At 37.6% G+C, this 21,613-nt stretch overlaps 1 protein-coding gene across 1 annotated transcript; it reads left to right on the forward strand.

Annotated features, from left to right (window-relative positions):
- The first annotated feature begins 13,085 nt into the window (after positions 1 to 13,085).
- On the forward strand, positions 13,086 to 21,377 carry LOC149832691 (monosaccharide-sensing protein 2-like). The gene is made up of 6 exons (XM_090012555.1): positions 13,086 to 13,226; positions 15,052 to 15,164; positions 15,431 to 15,997; positions 18,394 to 19,340; positions 19,872 to 20,059; positions 20,586 to 21,377. Exons 2-6 carry the CDS (start codon positions 15,086 to 15,088, stop codon positions 21,016 to 21,018), a joined length of 2,214 nt encoding a protein of 737 aa, XP_089868681.1. The 5' UTR covers positions 13,086 to 13,226; positions 15,052 to 15,085; the 3' UTR covers positions 21,019 to 21,377.
- Positions 21,378 to 21,613: the final 236 nt, after the last annotated feature.

Raw genomic sequence — 21,613 nt, forward strand, 5'->3', positions numbered from 1 at the left:
GTCTGATCCATTCGTTAAGTTTTCACTTTTACCCAAGTCACATATGGATATGGATTCGGACCTAGGGTTTGTCTCTGATTGAAGTTCATCGTGCGTGAGAAACCTAAACAGGTTCCACATGAAAGAGCCATTAGAACCCTACATGACCCAAAATCAGACCCATGTAGGTGAGTCGTGGAACAAGCAGACCGGGTAAGCCACAAGATGACATAGGATTTGGACTTGCACCTAATCCAAATCCTACCTACCAGGGGTCTTACACTAATTAATACTGCCAACTAGAGGTGTCAACAGGTCGGGTTTGGTTCGGAACCAAGTGGAACCAGACCTGGCCCCGATTTTCGGGTATGGTATCGGGTCCGGAGCTGGGTCAATTTTGATCCACCATAAGAGAAACCATACCCAGACCCGATAAGAACTACATGAACCAGACCTGGGCCATACCTGGTAAAACAATATTTTTATCATTTTTACACTGAAAACTTGTGAGTCTTAATCCGGGCTTGGGTCAGGCCCTGGGCTAGTATAAAATTTTACAAACTATACCCGGGTCCATGTATTAATTGAACCTTTGGGTCCGGACCTGGGTCTTAATTGGGTCTTCTTATTTATCACCATACCCGGACCTTATAGGGTTTGGTATGGGTCGGGTCCAGGCAAACCCGACCCATTGACACCCCTACTGCCAACCATGGCGACAAACCTCAATGAGGTTGTGAAATTTCTGCAATTATTGAAAAAAAAATCATAGCATGAAACTCTCAATAAAATCATGAAAAACTTGAAATAACCTATTTTCGAAAATTATCATTTTTTTGTCACAAAATTATAAAGTTATTGTCCAGTTCGGGTTTGATAGGTGGACTTGGGTTAGTATCCGTCCCATCAACATTATGGGCATTTTAGCACTGTTTCCATGGAGGAGCATGTAGTTTCTGTGGAAACAATGCTGAAGATCCTGTTTGCGTGCCGCAGAAAGCTGGGGCCTTTCGTGGAAATGCACAACATTCGATGTGTTTTTGCAGTGCCCACCGCAGCAATGCAAACGTGGGGCTCCCTTTTGTCGCTGAAAGGGATCCCAAAAATCAACGACAGATCCCCTCCCCCCTTTCAGCGAAAACTTTTCAGTTGGGCTGATTTATTTTCCGTTAAAGGACGCTCTGCGTTAATTGTGGTGCAGAGCATCTTTTGCGACATACAAACGCCCCAAAATGCCTTCTTTTTGTGGGTCCCACCTCGTACTCCCCAGAAAATGGGTGCAACTTTCCTTGAGGAAAGCTGCGTACAAAGCAGACGAGGCCACTCTTTCCTACTGCAAGCTTTCTCTAAGGGTTCATTTTCCTATGGAAAAGGATTGAACTTGTTTTCCATGGAAGAAGGCTCCGTGTAGGGTGAAAATGGATCCGATATAATGCTTGAACCAAATCCACTACCTTATTTTCAGGCTCATATTCATACGATCTTAAGGTGAATTCATATCAGATTCAGATTTGCTTACTCAAATTATTGCAAGACTCCGATCAATAATTTGGGTCGTATTCAGTTTGAATCCAATATCATTGCATTCTTACATATAAAAAGCTCGTTTTAATCCTTTTTTTCTAGATCCAGTATTGCGACCAATGTCACAATTAGGGGTGTCAACCGGTCCGGTTTGGTTTGGACCCATGTGGAACCAGACTTGGACCTGATTTTTGGGTATGGTATCGGGTCTGGACCAGGTCTATTATAAGAGAAATCATACCCAAACCCGATAAAAATTACATGAACCAGACCATACCCAGTAAAATAATATTTTATTATTATTTTTACATTAAAAATTTATGGGTCTTAACCGAAAATCGAGTTGCACCCGGATCTGGTATAAAATTTTACAAACTATACTCGGATCTATGTATTAATCGAACTTTTGGGTCTGAACCCAGCTCTTAATCGGGTCTTCTTATTTATCACCATACCCGGACCCTATAGGGTTTGGTCCGGATCAAGTCCGGGCAAACCATACTCATTGACACCCCTAGGACAATGGTATGTTTGAATAACTGGTGGGGGTCTCCCTAACCACAACTTGTCTATCAAAATAATTAAAAAAATATAGTATTACGACATATGTCCCAGTGACAGCTCCTACCAACGGAAGCTCAGCTTGGTTGGTAAGAACTGTCAGTGAACGTCACATTGCAGGTTCAAAATTCAATGGTATGCTTAATAACTGGTGGGGTCACCTCAGCTTGCTTATAAAAAAATTAATTAAAAAAAAATCGTGTTACACATGGTTGGTATTCTCGGGACTCGGTATCTTATAACTTGGCGACTCAGACTAGTCAACTGGGTGACTCGGGTGAGTCAAGCTTCTTCTTTTTTTTAATAATTATATAATATATATATTTATATTACAAGAAATTTTAAATTAATATATGAGTGTGATTTATTACATATAATAATACAGGTTACTTTAAAAAATTATGGTGACAAGTATTGACAATATTTTTAAAATATCACAGAAAAATAAAATATGTTAGTTCATTATTTTAAATTATACAATGACATGATATTTGCCAAATATCATGATGTATTTGTGAAAATATAAATTTCCTCAAGTTATTTATGTTCTTCAATTACAAATATGTAAGATAATTAATTTGTAAGTCTAAATTTACAAAATATAAACCTGCCAAATGATAAAAGTAGGCAAGACTTGGTTGACTCGGCTGATTCTTGGTTGATCGCTGAGTCAAGCCTAGTCAAAAGATTGACACAGTCGAGTTTGGTCTTAACCGAGTCATACTACTTTTTCTAACTGGGTTAGGGCCCGATCCTAGCCAACTTGCCAACCATGCTATGTCACAGTGACATGCCATTTTAATAATAATTCATTCAAAATGCATATCAAAAAATAAATTTTATTATTAAAAAATCATGTCCTTGTCTCTTTCTTCTTTTTTTAATTTGTTCTCGCACATGCATTTCATGTCTTGTCGTATCCTTTGTGACGCAGATTATGATGGGTATTTTGGACACTCGTTCAATCCCATCTCATCAGATGTCTTGTCTAATATATTTGGATCTGGATCTGGATCTAAAATGATCCGAATTTATATCCGATTCATTTGTACCCGTGGCTCCACGCGAGTTCCGTAACACACAAATACCCGCCGTATGGATTCAGAACCCAGGATTATGAAGGTTCGATTAATACATGAACCCAGGTATGGTTTGTGAAATTTTATACCAGACCCGGACCTGACCCGAGATCCAATTAAGACCCATAATTTTTCAAAGTAAAAATGATAAAAAATATGGTTTTTATCGGATATGATCTGGTTTGGGTTCATGCAGTTCTTATCAGGTCCGGTTATGGTTTTTCGTATAGTAGACCCGATTATACCCAGGTTCATACCTGATACCATAAACAAAAAGCAAGTCAAAGTCTGGTTCCACCTTGGTCCCGACCAAACCCGCCCTGACCCTATTTGGTTGTGGTCCTTGTGGGGGGCCTAAAGGCCACTAATATTATTTAACAACGACACATGAATCCTATCTACGTAGAAGAAATAAAATTACCCTTCTTCACCAAGTTGATGCCTTGAAATTATCTGATAAAAAATAGGATAATTTATATATAGGTGCCTAAGTTGTGGCAAAATTATGTCTAAGGTACTGTTTGGATGACACTCAAAACCAAACCATGCTTTGCACCCAAAACCTGGCTTGGTGGCTACTTGGGTGCCACCAAACTAGGTGTGTCAACTAGTCTGGTTTGGTTTAGAGCCATGATCATGGCTCTGAGCCCCAAGAACTAGCTTGGATTCATAGATGAATTGATCACCAAGCCTGAGTTAACATCATCATCATTTGCTGCATAGAAGCGATGTAACAACATGATATTGTCTTGGCTGCTTAACTGAATTTATAAGGACCTTGCATCGAATGTCATTAATACCAAATCCATAACTGAAGTTTGATCAAAGCTTAGAGAAAGATTCTCTCAATCGAATTCTCCTAGGATCTATCAAATCTAACAAGAGATCATTAACCTGAGGTAAGCACAATCTTTGGTGGCGGCATAATTCACCAAATTAAAATGAATAGGGGATGGGATGTCCACATATGTCAATATCTCATTGTGCTCATACGGAGCCATGAAGATAATCTAGGAGATTCAACAATGTGAGAGACTTATCTAGTTCTTAATGGGCCTCAATGATAGCTACAATGTCATTCGTAGCCAAATACTTCTCATAAGTCCATTACCAAGTGTTTCTAAAGAATACACACTCATAATCGAAGAAGAAAGAAAATGAGACCTTTGAGCCACTCTTGCTCATGACCTAGTTGCCGCCACTATAGAGAAAATTGGACACACTATGAAGCTTGATTATTCAAGGAATTCTCAAGGACATGTGACAATTGTGGAAATATGAGTCACGTTAAAGCCAAATGCTACTACCTTCATGGATTTCTTAGTCGTACAAGGAACTCTCTCAATGCTCACCTCAATAATCAAGCAAACATTAATGTTTCCATTGCTACACTAAATCTAGATAAACCAAATCCAAATTCTGTCGTTCATCAACTTACCCAAGAACAATATAACAAGATCATGACCTTTGTCAAACATAGGTAACCCGACTCTTCCTCCTATGGTCAATTTTGCAGGTAACCTCTCTAATCCATCAGTTTGTTTATCTATGTCTCAATCCTAAATTAATGATTTGGGTGTCACATATCACATTACAAAATCTTTGGATAGCCTTTTTTCTCCTATGAAAGTATTTTTTTCTTCTACTGACCTACCAAACGGTTTTTTCATCCCTCTTACACATATTGGGAACATCAAGATTTCTCCAAAAATCATCTTGAAAAATGTCTTATGTGTTTCTCAATTTAAGTTTAATCTTATTTTCATTAACATGTTGATCTGTGATTTAAATGTAAAGTTATATTCAAGAATGATCATTGCTTATTTCAGGACCCACACTCGAAGAGAAAGATTGAAGTGGGTAGGCTATAAAGTAACCTATATGTTCTTGAGATTGATGGTAAATGTGTTCCTAGTGTTTCTACATCTTTTTTTTTGCCCATTTGGCATCTTAAACTTGGACATTTGTCTAATTTCAGACTTCAAATTCTTATTAATTCAAATAAAGTGCATGAACAAATATTCAATGTTACATGTTCTATTTGCCATAAAGCCAAGCAAACTAGGTTACCATTCTCTCAAAGCACCACATCGACAACCAAGGCATTTGAGTTGATTCATTGTGACATATGAGGTGCATACCAAACCGTCTCCATGTCAGGAGCCCAATATTTCTTGACCATAATAGACAACTTTACCCAATGTACATGGGCTTATCTTATGCAACATAAGTGTGAAACTTTTAGTATTGTTAAAGATTTTTTTGTGTTAGTTCAAAATCAATTTAGCACCAATATCTTAAATGTTAGATCGAATAGTAGTGCTATTTTTTTCTCTAATGATATGACATCATATCTTAGAGAAAAAAGAATCAACCACCAACATGGTTGTATGAAAACTTCACAACAAAATGAAGACATTGAACGTAAACATAGAGATTTATTAAATAATGTATAGGCTCTTAGATTTTAGGCCAACTTACCAATCAAATTTTGAAAGTAATGTATTCTCATTGCAACGTATATTATTAATCATCTCCCCTCAAAGCCTTTGATGGGTAAGACACCGCATGAGGTCTTATATAACAAAGCACCCAAATATGACCACTTAAAGTTTTTCAGATAGTTATGTTATGATTTTAACATTTATCATACCCACAAATTTGATAATCATGCAAGAGAGTGTGTGTTCGTTGATTATCCCTATGGCCAAGTTGGGTACAAAGTCTATGATCTTGAATCAAATAAAATATTTGTTTTTCGAGATGTAAAATTTTATAAAAATATTTTTTATTTTGAGATCATACAACTCCCAATGAAAAAGATGGTACGGTATTTCCTATGGCCATATTTGAATCAAAAAAATTGATTCCTCGTGCTGAAATCCAAGAATCCGATCAAACCCAAGTATATGTTCCTAATACATTTCCTACTCAAATTGATCCAAACATCCATACCAATAATCCCAAAAATATTACCCTTGACATCCCTGTGACCCATAAATTCAATAGGACACATCGTCCACCATCATATCTCAAGGACTTCAAATGTTATTCGGTGGCTCCAGTGCTCCAATCGAGTGATTCACGTGAGGAGATTCCTAGTACTAAGCATCATCTTAGTCATTATCTTGGGTACAATAAGTTCTCTCATCATCACCGAGTCTTCTTAGCTTTTATTAGCTAAAGTCATGAACCAAAAACATGCTCTCAAAACATGAAACACTAGCATTGGCATGATGCTATGAGTGCTGGAATACAAGCACTTGAGGAGAATAATACTTGAACGATGACGAATCTCTTTGTTGAAAAGCAACCTGTTGACTACAAATATGTATACAAAATCAAATACTGATATGACGGTTCCATAGAACGTTATAAAGCATGGTTGATTGCGAAAGGGTACACTCAAATCAAATGTTTTGATTATAATGAGACTTATGCTCTAGTTGCTAAGCTTGTCATAATAAGATGTTTACTTGTCATTGTCGCCATTCGCAATTGACATTTGTACTAAATCAATGTCAATAATGCATTTCTATATCGAGACTTATATGAAGAAGTGTATATGCAATTGTCACCCAGTTTCTCTAGTCAGGAGGCACAACAAGTTTGTTGCCTCAACAAGTTTCTATACGATTTAAAACAATCATCAAGAAAATGATTTGCAAAGCTATCATCATACTTGAAGGATATTGATTTTATACAATCCAAAGCTGACTATTCTTTATTCTCTCAAGTTGTCAAACAGAGTCAACTATTTATCTTAGTATGCGTTGACGACATTATCATAACTGGCAATGATTTAACACAAATTGAAGAGCTCAAAAGATACTTAAACAAAAAGTTTTGTCTCAAGGATCTAGGACAACTTAAGTACTTTCTTAACATTAAAGTGGCTCGCTCCAAAAAAAGGATATTTTTCTCACAAAGAAAATATGCCTTAAACATATTAGAAAACATGAAATATTTGAGAGCCAGACCATGTATCTTCCTTATGGAGTGACATATCAATTGATAACTAAAAAGGGGACACTCTTGAAGATCCAAGCCCATTTGCAGTTCATATTTTGGGTCAATTCCTCATGCAGCCACGCACTCCACGTATGGAAGCAGCTCTTCACATGATAAGGTACATTAAAACCAACCCGGGGCAAGGCGTACTCTCACGAGCTCATCCAACTCCAATGACATCATTGAATATTGTGACTCCAATTGGGCCTCATGCCCAATGACAAGAAGGTCCACCTCCAGTTATTGTATCATGATTCGATCCAGTCCAATCTCTTGAAAAACAAAAAAGCAGTCAACAATCTCTCGTCTATCGGTCAATGGCATTAGCCAGCTGCAAACTCACTTTGATTAAATATTTATTGTCTGATCTTGGCATCCAACATGACCATCCCATGACCATGAGAGATCGACTGTTCTAGCTAGGCTGGGTGTCGATCTCTCATCGCCCTCGGCTTTACGTCTTCTTCGTAAATAAAATTAAGTTTACTTTATTTCAAAAAAAAAAATCTGTCAAATTAATAACACCTAAGATCAAGGTTGTTAAATGCGATGAGGCGAAGAGAGGCGTTGAGCCTGCGCTTCGCCTCTGAGGCGTACGCCTCAGGTATTGAGGCGTACACCTCTCACAACTGGAATGGAAGTGAAGCGGTGGGAGGGGAGGCAGTAAGAGAAGGACCACCCGCCCAGCTGGTACGGAAGCGAGGGATATGCCGGTCGTCCAGTGGTTGGAGAAGACTGAGCAGCAGCTGCAGCACAGCAACTCCGGTGGTCGGTGGTCACAACTGGTCGGAGGTTGATGAGGGGCGCATCACAGCAACGCCTCAGTACCTTGAGCGTGCGCCTCGCCTCTGAGGCGTACGCCTCTCACAACATTGCCTAAGATAGGCTGTAATTTAACGTTAAGACGGCTAATCTTTGGCTTGATACTGAATTTTACAATAACAAAATGCCAATGTCCCTACTTTCTCGACCAAACAAAAGTGACATGTTGGGTGTGTTTGTATTTACAGTTGACTGGAGGATATACGTAAATTCATTATGATGTGAAATTGTGACCTATGATTTGGTCACAGGTGGAAATTAAGATGAGTCATCACACTTGAGAAAGTCGCTTATCGTAGTCAGTCTTGGGACCAACTTTCCCAAGTTCCAAGGGAGGAGCATTCTCAAGTGAGAGTTACAATCACAACTTTCACTTTCCCATGTTTGTAGAAACTTAACAAAGAGAAATTGTGAGTTGCAATCACAAGATCTTGAAAAAATTCAACTTTCTCAGGCAGTGTGGCCTAAGTTCAAGTTTCACATGAAAAACTTGAAAATGCGCAGACTTGAGTTGTAGTGACATGATGCCATTTCATCATTTTCTTGGGAATAAGGAGAATGGTGGAATTAAGCTGAAATTTCATGGGAAAAAAACAAACAAAAGAAATGTAAGAATTCAGTATCAAGCGAACTATTATGAATGGATAAATTCTGTCAAAAAAATTATGATTGGGTAAACTGCTATATGGTTGGTAGCCGTTTGGGAAAATGACGCCCAAAAAGTAGTTTATAGAAATGAGAAAACGATGAGACCGCCTTTCCTTTGTATTTAATTACACCAAACAGGATTTGGTAACTACCAAATCCAAGAAGTAGTAGTTGCCAATTACAGGAATTGATGGCTTCTGTTTTTCGAAATCCATAAACTTCCCTCTAAAATACCTTCTCCAAACAGACATTTGGAGTTGGGGTGGATATGTGGGCTACTAGAATCCATTTATTGGTTCATGGTAGAACTGATTAAGAATAAACTGTAAACAGATTGAATTTGATCAAACCTCTGATTCTAATCTAGCACTTTATTTCTGGTTATCGGTTCTTTAAACAAGTTCAGAATGGGTATTTTGGTTGTGATTTGGACTTAATTAATTGGATTATTTTCAGGTTCAGATTTACATTATGTTGGATCCATGCTCAGATATTAATCAAGTTCAATCTTTTTTCTTTCTTCATAAATTCATAAAAGATGAGCTCACTGTACCAAGATAGTCATATCGGCTCTAGAAGGGTTACCTTGGTTAATCCGAATCCAATTTCCAACCCATTAATGTTAGGTGCAAGCAGGGAGGATCTGGTTACGACCCATATCCAGCGCTATCCATGGGTTTGATCCATTTCCTAAACTGAAATCCAACCCGACAATGTATGACCAAGTGTATACTATGTGACCTAAGGATGAAAACGGCTCAGATTCAATCGGATCTTGCCAACACCATATCCGACTAATCAGATGTTGGCTAAATGGGTTCAAATTCGAATTCGGATTTGGATGGTGAAAAGCTCATACTAGATCTGCTTTTTTACATGTAAATGGATTCAGATATCCATCAAATTCTAATATTTGTCATATTCGGTAACAAAAAATCAAAACCATATCTACATTTGATTATAATCGGATATGGTTTTAGCTTACCAAATTAATGCAACTAAATGGAATCCAAGTCGGACGGATATCAGATCCAATCTGATTCATTGACATTCCTAAATTCCGACCTCATCCCATACGTGAGAATCTATATTCTAGAGCAATCAGGTACTTTTGATAGCTCTAGCCCCTGCCCATATTTGACGGAATACTTCCATTCTCGTTTGTTTCATGCACTTTTCATATGAAAGTGTCATGCTGGCATTCCTTTCCCACTATAGCTGAAACAAAAACCCAAGCACACAAATGAGAAAGTGGCATGCTGGCATGTGTGAGCCCTAGTGCTTCCCATCTTTCTCACTTCATGTGAAAATTCCTTCACTCTTTGCCCATATGTAAGAATTTTCCCGGAAAAGCCGTGCTCACAAGAGTTTTGAAGATCCTATGCACGTTTTTTTTATCATAGTTACTGCATGTTCTTGAGAAAGTGATTTATGTGATTTACATTCTCAGGCATTAACTTTCTCATATTTGCTTTTAGATTGTGAATTTGATTTGTGTGAAAATCTATCATGTGAGAATGTGTCATGTCACTGCCTTAACACATTCACAGCTAAGCATCTAATTCTTGTGAAAGTTTTACACAGGGTAAGACTTGCGTAAAACTTTCACAAGTTTTGAGTCTTAAACATTTACAGACAGGAATCATCTTCACGGGTTGCATTTTTGTATGTTTGCAATGTTCCAGAGAAAGTTCTAAAATGTGATTCAGAATCACAAGCAACCTGTGAAAGTTACAAACATGCATGGTCACAAGCTAATATAATGGCAATTTATTGTTTTCCATCCATAGTGCATATCGCCTATATATATAACCTATATATTGTTAATTTATGGGTAAACAAAGTACTATTAAATATATACAGAAGAAAGTCAAATTCAGACACTAAATCAATGCATTAGCTATAATCTTCAATTTCTATTGAAAATAAACAAACACAACATAAAATTCAAAGCAATTACATGTTAACACACTGTTTGTTTTGATTCTTCAAATCAAGCATGTGGATTGGTGTATCATACACTTTTATCTTTCTAAATTGACCCCCCCCAAAAATCTCTAGTTTTGCTTATCTACATCATTTGAAAAGTTAAATTTTCAAAATAACAAAAAAAAAATACAGGAAAAAAAGAAACTTGATTATTACTCAACACCTATTTTTTGGCCTGTTTTTTTGTAAAGTTATAGGATTTAGATTGACTGGTGATATATCGTGTTATATAGGTTATATATAGCCGATATTGTGAGATTGGTTACAAATTCACAGGCATTGCAAACATGTTGCCCGGTTTCCATGAAAGGGAAAAGGGCCTTCCCTTTCATGGAGTTACAAATTCACAGGCATTGCAAACAAGGTGCCCGGAGTGCTTTTCCTATAAAAGTCACACCCTTTGAGAAAAGAAGATGAGAGGATGCTTATGAGAGAGACTTTCGTGGGGAACATGTTTCCTACATCATGTGAACTCTGTCTGTTTGTTTCACACTTACCGTGAGAAAATGCCATTTTTTTGGCAAGAACAGGTCAAAACATTATTCCATAAAGACTTATCGTTCATTGGTAAGCAAGCAAGGGGGAACGGGCGCAGATCAGGTCATGCTGAACATGAGCGTTTTTGCTCATACCAACATCGTGGCCGTCTGTTTGCATTTTGGATGAATGCCACGTGGTTTTGTTGACTTTTGAACATTTTAAATGGCCACGATGTCGGCATGAGCAAAAACGCTCATGTTCAGCATGATGACCTGATCTGCTTCCGTTGTGCCAGTGGAAAAGAGTCCTTCATGCAAAACAAAAGGCTTATGCTACGTGGACGGGTGGGCCCAGGGATTGGGATCAGGTTTCCACGGACCACACATCATGTCCGTACCACAAAAATGGCCTAGAGGTACGAAAAAAAAACGTTTGGAGGAGACCAAATAATAATACGAAAATACCCTTGGGAAGCCTAAAAACTTTCCATGGTGGTGCTCCTTACCGTAGTGACAAAAGTTTAAACACCGGCGAGATATCATTTTTCAAAAAGTAATGAGATTTTGAAAATTTTCATAAAGCTTGCCTTTTTTTCATCAAAACCTCAGCAATAAAAAAATTAAATTTAAAAATATAAAAAATATAAATAAAAATCATTTAAAAATAAAAAAAACATGGATTTTTTTTATGATAAATAGATATTTAAAATGTAAATATCATGTTTAAATGATGGTATTTATGTTTTTTATAAATATCACGATATTTTGAAAATCTCGCATGAAATTTTCATTTAAAACTTTCAAGCAATTTCTCGATATATTTGTCACTACGCTCCATGAGGGTGGATATTGAAAATATCACCAATTGATTTGAATGAATATTTACCAATAATGACTCGTGGGGTCTGCTAACCCTAGTTTGCCTTTATATATATATATATATATATATATATATATATATATATATATATATATATATATATATATATATATATATATACGTTTAAAATAAGATGATCCCTTCTACAACCGTTTTTTGTTTTTAAGCCAGATGGTTGAAGTATTTGGTTGCAAGCAATATGAATATAGTTCCAATTTACAGATTACAACTTTAAAATAATGCCGTCATATGACAAATGAGCCGGCACAAGTTCAACCGGTTTAACTCGGGCTTGCCATGAGCTCGAGCTTATAGTTTGGCTTACCACCAGCCCCATCAGGCGCAATCACATTGCACACTTTGAGTATGGCGTACGCCTTTTTATTTTTTTTGGCTAACAACCTGGCAGTTGTAAGGCCCAAGAGCAGATGGACGGCAGCCAGTGCAACGGCACGCTCAATGTTTGCGATGTGATTGCACCTGCCCCGGCCGCCAAGGATTGCAAACGGATCGGATTCAGGAAGCTAAATTTGCAAATTTTGGCTATACCGAAACTGAACCGATCCGACGTCTATTTTGGGATTCGAGATCCGATCCGTTCGTCTCCGATTGAGCCGAGGATGGGAATAAAAAAGGGAAAAAGGGTGTTTATCGTCATCAAATTTGTAGGTACCGACCTCAACCAAACGGTAAGGGATATTTTAGTAATTACATCAGTTCAAAAAGTGGCAGACTTTCTGTCCACGTGGAGCCAGAAGCACGGTCCGATAAATAAGAAAGCTACAGATCAGCAGCGCAGAGATAGAGAGAGAGAAAGAAAAAAAAAGGGTCCCACCGAGACATCGGTCTTCGATGGACCTGCCGTTATGCCATCTCTCCTTCCCCACTCCTTTGACAGGTAGATGCGCCATGCGTGCGTATGGTTTCTTTTCATTTTTCACCTAAAAAATAAAAATAAAAATCGTAGGGAGCTATCACGCGCTCCTGTGAGGATCGCTCGTAGAAAAAGAATTGGAAATATATCAATAAAATATTAAGTTTTACAGTAGGAGGTGCGAATGGTTGTTGAAATTTCGCAGCGTCTCTCACTATTTTAAGTAGGAAGATCGAGGTTTCCGGGGATCTTTAACGTGATTTACCATCAAAGACAGGGATTTCCTTCTGTAAGAGTGTTTCCCGGCGAGAATCGGGAGTTCCAGGTTCTCTCCGTGCGTGGATGGAAGTATTCAGTCGAAGTTATAGCTGAAAAAACAGGTATTTTATGGATACTTATTGTTTTGAGATGTAGTGTGAAATGCCCGGGTCTTTTGTGTTCTTGATTCGAGAAATGGAAGCCAGTAGGTATATTCCGAGCAATTTTCCGGTGAGTATAGAGGTTTCTGCGATGTATGATGTTTTTTCGATGAGGAATGAAGTGATGGAAGGGATTTAGATGGACTCGTACGAGCGAGTTGCTATTCGATGTAGACATTTAAGCTTCTAGATAGAGAATGCTTTTGCCCCGCCGAAATCGTCTTGTAGAATGCCAGAACTAGCATGTAGCTGAAGTAATTTTGCTCAAATGCATAAGATCATTAGTTTTTCTCGCGTAGATTTCGCATCTTAGCTTCTCGGAGAAACAGGTTTTTGCTGAATTTCTGTTGGAGTGATCTCGGAGAAATAGAGACAAAGGTTAATAGAAGATCAGTATTGATTAGCGTTTATGTAATTATCTTCATCCTTTAAGAGTGAAAATTTGAGCTCTATGTAATTTGAGTTCTGGTGGAGATTTCAAACAACTTAAGGCCGATTTTGCAAGATGTGCTTTGTTCGCGAAGTTCTTTTTTCCCGTATCTTTAATATTATAAGAGAAAGCAATGGATGTCTTTGGAAGCCTCTGAATTTTAGTGGAAATGTCATCGAAGTTTGTTCTAAATTATAGAAAACAGTCTGAATTTTTATGAATTTTTAGCCGTTCAAGCAGAAGGATGGTGATCTTAGTTTTTTTTGTTTGTAGTGGACTTTGGGGAATTTGTTTTGTTGGAAGAATGGATGATAGTGCATATTCTAATCATTGTAAAAAATAAGACAATTATCAGAACAAAAAAGATTACTAGTCATAGACTTATGGAATATCAAAGCTCGATTTTCTTTTTAATAGTTTTGGGACGCAGGATAGAGATGGCTCAAAGAATTTCTATTGTTTTTGTATTTAGAGAGTTGTAGTGAAAGTGCTTTTTGATTGGAGGAATCTCTTTGCATACTTCTTTTGAAGAAAAATTGTTGTGTATTTATTTTTGCGTAAATCGGGTAGCTTAGCAGAATCCCAGCTGTTCCATAACGGAAACAGTAAGCTCTTATCATTTCTGTCTGACTGATTAAAAGTTTGTGGGTCGAAATATGTTTAATGTTTACTCCAGGGTTTTCTAAGCAACAGTGAGTAGTGCTATAATAAGAAAAAGAAAAACTTTTATAATGAAATTTTTTCACAAAACTCATGCAGATCTGTGTATTTATGGAATTTGTATCACGAAATTAGAAAGAGTTTTTTCTTTCTTTTCTAAATTCCGCATTCGGAATTTTCAGAATTGAACCTTAATAGTGAGTGAGAAGTTGCTAGACTTCACTGGTGGGTTAAGTTAGAAATCAGAGGATCAGTACAGTTTTTGACATTTTACTTGAGACAGATCTGCTGTAAGCAGTTGGAGCACACTAGCACAGACCTAGAGTATATGTCTCCGATGAGGTTGCAATCATTGGAAAGGGTGGGAATAGATCAAAATTAATTCAGATGGTCATGTTTGAAATTTCTGTAGGATCTAATGATAATATTCTTCATTTCTTTTTCTCCCCTTTCTAGGCTTATGGTTGTATCACTTCCAGGTTACTGGCTCTCTCATTTGTGTGTGTGTGTGTGTGTGTATGCGTGCTCCGTGCCTTTTGACAACTCTGTTTCACTATTATTTTGCAAGGCTGTGTTGTTTATTGGATGAAAGAAGATGAAACTATATATGCTTGTAGAGTACTGATAAGTGTATTTGGTCAGAAGTGGAATCATTTATTTTTTATACGTTGTCATTTTCATATACTCTTTTCACAGACTAGTAGCCAGGGACAACTGATTTAGTACAAAAATGAGGGGAGCTGCTTTTGTTGCTATAGCTGCTTCAATTGGCAATTTTCTGCAAGGATGGGATAATGCTACCATTGCAGGTAAATATTGTCAGTCTGCTAATTAAACAACTCGAAGCAGTCTTTCCTATTTGCTAGAACAGTTCATCCATTTAAGATTCAACCTTTTGGATATGCTGCTCTGTTAAGTGTTAACCATGTGATATACATTGCCCATGCATTTTTGATGTTAAGTCGCTGTTCATCTTTTTGCACCAATTCTCTGTTTTGAGCACACCGCTGATGTGACTCCAGTTATATAACTCCTTGATATCAGCTTTGAGAAATATCTACCTTGATTTCTGTAGGGGCAATTCTTTATATCAAAAAGGAGTTTGAGTTGCAAGATAATCCTACTCTTGAAGGTTTAATTGTTGCCATGTCACTTATCGGGGCCACAATTATCACGACTTTCTCTGGTACCGTATCAGATTGGCTTGGTCGACGGCCAATGCTTATAGCTTCATCAGTTTTTTATTTTTTAAGCGGTTTGGTGATGCTTTGGTCTCCCAATGTGTATGTACTCCTGTTGGGAAGGCTGATGGATGGGTTAGGGATTGGATTGGCTGTTACTCTTGTTCCCTTGTACATATCTGAGACAGCCCCGGCAGAGATAAGAGGACGGTTGAATACGCTCCCCCAGTTTAGTGGGTCTGGTGGAATGTTTCTATCATACTGTATGGTATTCGGGATGTCATTGATGACCAAGCCCAATTGGAGGTTGATGTTGGGAGTTCTTTTTATTCCCTCTCTTGCATACTTTTTTTTTACAGTATTCTATTTGCCTGAGTCTCCTAGGTGGCTTGTTAGTAAAGGTCGAATGTTGGAGGCGAAAAAGGTTCTGCAAAGGTTACGAGGCAGAGAAGATGTCTCAGGTTAGTTGAATCAATTATTTTTGTTATATTGTCTTCTTTTCAGCATTTATTTTTTGCTTTACACAGAAAGTGCATTTTCTTTGCTTTCTTCATGAGAATTTCTAATTATCATGTGCTCACATGAAAAAGAAAGAAAATGCTTTCTATAACTGTTTACAGCTAAAATCCAATGTTAATATTTCAATCATCAGTGGGGATTTTGGGACATGTTTAAGAACATTAGTAACTTGCCATAGAAAATATCAATAAGAAGAGTAAAAAAGATTTTCAAAAGCATTAAACATAATCAATAATTTTGAAAAATCAAAACATAGATAAGAGGAACAAACCTCAAAGATAGTCACAAAAAAACAACATATATTTCAAGAAAACATAAATCCTAATTGGAGGCTTTATCCACAAAAAATCAAACAAGCATATGTATTTATATAATCATTCTTGCATACCATCCGAAGGTTTTAATAAATCATCTATCATACCAAGTACATTCAACAATCATGCATACAAAATGTTTTAAACTTCAAAACACAGCCCACAAGAGAAGAAGATTAAATTTACACATCCATGATGAAGAAACGCATATATATAACATGTCGTTATATTTAACTCATGAATATGAATCTTTAACTCTCAAGAACAAAATTTAAAGAGAACAATTAAACAACTCACCATGGAGTTAAATCCATCCAAAAATGTTTAGGGAAAGGATTTTCCAAAGAAAGTAACCTTTTTCATATAAATGCACAACTGAAATAATGAGAAAATTCAAAAAACCCACATACAACAAATCAAGAGAAATGATACTTTGCAACAATAGTTTGTTTACCACAAGCAATCATCTCTTGTTTACCACAACAATCAAAGGAGTTTACAATAATCGAGGAATTAATTTAATTCATGCAAAACACGCAAGACAACCAATATGGAACAAATCTAATTATCTTCAACATATATATATATATATATATATATATATATATGCTATTTTAACAGTGACATGGTCAACTCTTAGTATCCTTAACTGCTGCCAGGAGAAAACTATGAGATAATGAGAACGAAGGAAAATGACAACCATCTATTTTCACTTTGAGTTGAAGAAAAGAACAAGAAGCTTTCTGGAAATTTTTAGAAAGTGGGCTAAGTTATTTGAGCCTTTAAGTAGCCAATGAAGTTTTACTATGTATGATTGTGCTGTTTTCTTTCGAAAAAAAAAAATAGATCTCATGAGTTGCTATTAATTTTTTACTGTTTTATTATATTAGGTTATTTAAACTAAAACGCCCTTTGATGTATGTAAGATAAAGTTGGAGAATTTTGCTGCATCTCTTGATATACATTAAATGGAGGGGCCTTGTATCCCTTCCTAGCTCATATAGACAAGGAAAAGAAAGAAATAATGAAGCAATAATGACACTTTGTGTATTTTGGTGAATTATGCAGCATGACAAATGGAATCTTCATAATCTTGCTGTTGAATGAGTTTATCTGTGTCAAAACATGAAAGTTGGCATATTTTCTGTTTGTTTCTAGCTAAAAAACTGGTGTTCATAATGGTCTTGAGATTGATTAGTCTATGTCTTATGGTCCTACCAATAAAACAAGGATAAGTGGTAGACAACATGAAATTCTAGAAATTGATCTGTCCACTTGGTTTTTATAGCCCTTTCTTTGTGTTCTTATTCAATACTTGCATTGAGAACGAGGGAAATGTAGTCAAGTCCACATATAGAATGTCACACTGTAAGGATTAGTTGAACAAAAAAGGAACTGAAAGAAGTTAATTCTGTTGCATTTGGTTGATTGATAAGCAGCTGTCCAATTATTTATTCTTTTCACTGCTCATATGTGTAATATAGCTCTATTTGCAGTAGCGTCTATATTTGTAAAGATTCAATCTACTTATCTCTCTTTAAAAGTTTAGTGCTTAAAGATATTCTCATGGTGCCTGTCTCCTTTTCTACTTGAGTCTGATTTTAGTCCTTTACTCAACGGGAAAGAAAGAAAAACTCAAGTCAACATGCCTTTCTGTGGTATCTTAAATCAAGGAATTTGTGATTCTGAACGGTTCTTGCATATCAGAAAGTATGACAGGGCAATGTTGCTTTACAAACATTTATCCTAATGTTGTGGTATAGATATTTCAAAATGTGCTTTTGTTTCTCTATTTCCAATACTCCGTAAAATGTTCTCAAGGGATGGAGATGATGTAGTGTTTTTTTGCAAATTCTGCTGTAGTGTTTTTTAATTGATTAATGCATGTGTACCATCTCAATCGGACTCTATGAAACCTTTCATGTTAGACTTCTTTTGGTTTCAAGTTACTGCTTACAAATCTTTTCTGGAACCCTCCAATGGATCACTTGTCAAAAGTAAATTATCTGTGAATCTGTTTGCAGGAGAAATGGCTTTGCTTGTTGAAGGTTTGGGTGTGGGAGGTGAGACAAGCATCGAAGAATACATAATTGGCCCAGCTAATGAGCTAGATGAAGATCAGGAACCATCAGTAGAGAATGGCCAGATCAAATTATATGGACCAGAAGAGGGTCTGTCTTGGATTGCTAAACCTGTTACTGGACAAAGTGCCACTGGTCTTGTTTCTAGGCATGGCAGCATGACCACTCAGAGCATTCCACTTATGGACCCAATGGTTACACTATTTGGCAGTGTTCATGAGAAGCTTCCTCAGATGGGAAGCATGCGAAGCACACTCTTTCCGAACTTTGGCAGCATGTTCAGTGGGGCTGAGCAGCAGCATGTGAAGCAGGATCAATGGGATGAAGAAAACCAGAGGCAGAACGCAAGAGAAGACTATACCTCCGATGCAGGTGGGGCTGATTCTGATGACAACCTGCAGAGTCCATTACTTTCCCGGCAGACCACAAGCATGGAAAAAGACATGTCAGAACCACCAGCCTATGGCAGCATGCTCAGCATGCACCGTAATAGCAGCCTTCTGCAGGGTGATGCAGTGAGCAGCATAGGCATTGGAGGAGGGTGGCAGCTGGCATGGAAGTGGTCTGAAAGGGAAAAAGAAGATGGCACAAAAGAAGGAGGGTTCAAGAGGATCTATTTGCATGAGGAGGGTATTCCTGGATCCCATCGTGGCTCCATCATCTCCATCCCTGGTGTTGAAATTCCTGCAGATGGTGAGTTCATCCAGGCTGCTGCATTGGTTAGCCAACCGGCACTGTACTCAAAGGAGCTTATGGAGCAGCGTCCGGCTGGGCCTGCTATGGTTCACCCATCTGAGACAGCTGGCAGGGGTCCTAGGTGGTCAGGTATTTTTGAAGCTGGAGTCAAGCATGCATTACTCGTAGGCATAGGAATTCAGATCCTTGAGCAGGTATAAGTCATGAATTTTATTTTTTCGTGTCAGTGAATTCAAAAGTAAACTGTTTTTAAGATTTTTGTTCTTGGCATGGTTAATGATCTTTAATCATTGTTCTGTATCTGAATATCCACAAGTTCTTATTTCCTTTATGCTAGTGATAGTGTGTGCGACCATAGGTATAATAATATGTCAAGAATACAGCATCAGGGATGTTTTGGAAACTAAAAAACATATTAAGGAGGCTTTAGGAAAGTGTACCCTTACCTTTGCATGTAGCAGGATACCGCTATACGGGATTGTTTCCTTTCCACATCACATTGAGCTTATCTCTGATATCATACTTTATCCATTCTAAAATTTTATGGCTTTTGCTCTTTTCACTAATTGGTTATTTTTGTTTGAACTACTTATTTTGTTGTTTCTGGATTTGTCCTCCTGTACAGTTGTCAGTATGTATATTATGATGGTGCTTTTTTCTCTCCAACTGTTGAAGCATGTCATCTTCCTGATGTTACATGTTTTTCCCTTTTTCTTGTCCTGCAGTTTGCTGGCATAAATGGTGTTCTCTATTATACTCCGCAAATTCTCGACGAAGCAGGTGTTGAGGTCCTCCTTGAAAATGTTGGCCTTGGATCAGACTCCGCATCTCTTCTCATCAGTGTTCTCACCACCTTGTTAATGCTTCCATGCATAGCAATTGCTATGAGGCTCATGGATATTTCTGGTAGAAGGTAATTTCCTTTTTGCTCTCCGGCATAAAATCAAAACAGAAAAACAAATAAAGTACCGGAAGCTTATGCACTTATAATAGCCTGAGCCGCATGAAACACCTCACAATCTTCACAAAAGCTGGTGGTCTCCCATTTGCTCGAAACCAATTGTTGACAGGTGTCTCCTCTTTTCTTATTTGTCCATGGTGTGAAGCACAAATATTACCAAAAAAGCACCAGCATACCTGAGCAGAATTTGATGCTCATTGCTCACCTCTTACCCAGCTCCAGACTAGTCTCTTAGAGCACTCAGTTTTATGCTGTAGATGGATCTGTCTTTAAGCCTCGTGCCATTTTCTGATTGGATATGATGCTACCAGATTTTGATAGAATCAAACATGCCAATGTGCTTTCATTTTCTTCAAAATAGACTTCAATTATTACCTATCTGAATGGCACAGACTGTGATTTATTTGAAAGAATAGCTACAAAATATCTCATTTCTTTTCTGCTTGTTATTTCTTAAACCTTTTGTCTTTGAATATAGGTCTCTTTTGCTATCCACAATTCCAGTGTTGGTTGTAACTTTGGTCGTCCTAGTTGTGAGCACAGCTGTATCAATGAACTCCGTGGTTAAAGCTGCCATTTCCTGCACATGCGTTGTGATCTACATTTGCTGCTTTGTCATGGGCTTCGGACCAATCCCCAACATTCTCTGCTCGGAGATCTTTCCAACACGGGTCCGTGGCGTTTGCATTGCCATCTGCGCATTGGCTATGTGGATCGGTGACATAATTGTCACATACACACTTCCAGTCATGTTGGATACCATCGGTCTTGTGGGTGTCTTTAGCATCTATGCCGTTGTTTGTGTGGTGTCATGGGTGTTCGTGTTCTTGAAAGTACCAGAGACCAAAGGAATGCCGCTTGAAGTCATCACAGAATTCTTTGCAGTCGGAGCGAAGCAAAAAATAAACTGACATGTTTCTCGTTCCCTGGAAACACTGGTCACGCTGGAGGGAAGTTCCTGGCTCTCCGGATCATATGGACTCTAGATTTTGCAAAACAGAAGGGTGGTGGTGGAGGTTAGATTTCATGGTGCTATGATATTTTGAGGGATTGTTGTGCAGATTTGAGGTCCTTGAGGGTGAGGTTGCTCTATGTTTTTGTGGTGGTGGGATAAACAGGGTATCTTTTGACACCGCGACCAATCGTTGCATTTTTTTTCTCCTTTTTCTCCCTTGTTGCTGATCATTTTGCATATTTGACTGAAAATAAAAAACGAACATTAGGGTGTAACAATAATCGGTGAGTTTTAATAGAAATTGCTGTTCTGTTCCTCTTCATTCTTTTTATTTGCACAGGTATTATTGATCTCTATTCTCATGGGTCAACCTTCATATGCTGTATATTCATCGTTGACTATGAACTCTTGCCATGTTTTGGTGCAAGGTTGAAGTCAAGACATCGTGTCTTATGAGTTGCCAAAGGGAGGGTGTTGTGTGTTCTCCTCCGAAGATGCAGGGTTTCTTACCGTGTATGGTCGGAGGTCTGAATGAGCGCCATGTATATAAG

This window comes from Nuphar pumila, chromosome 7 (genome assembly GCF_984573655.1).
Source record: "Nuphar pumila chromosome 7, dmNupPumi1.hap1.1, whole genome shotgun sequence".
Classification (NCBI taxonomy): domain Eukaryota; kingdom Viridiplantae; phylum Streptophyta; class Magnoliopsida; order Nymphaeales; family Nymphaeaceae; genus Nuphar; species Nuphar pumila.

Excerpts from the sequence above, each read along its gene's own strand:
- LOC149832691 (XM_090012555.1), top strand. The coding sequence starts at position 15,086 with ATGAGGGGAGCTGCTTTTGTTGCTATAGCTGCTTCAATTGGCAATTTT. Across the intron at positions 15,998-18,393 it reads AGGCAGAGAAGATGTCTCAG|GAGAAATGGCTTTGCTTGTT; the intron begins GTTAGTTGAATC and ends ATCTGTTTGCAG. Across the intron at positions 20,060-20,585 it reads ATGGATATTTCTGGTAGAAG|GTCTCTTTTGCTATCCACAA; the intron begins GTAATTTCCTTT and ends CTTTGAATATAG.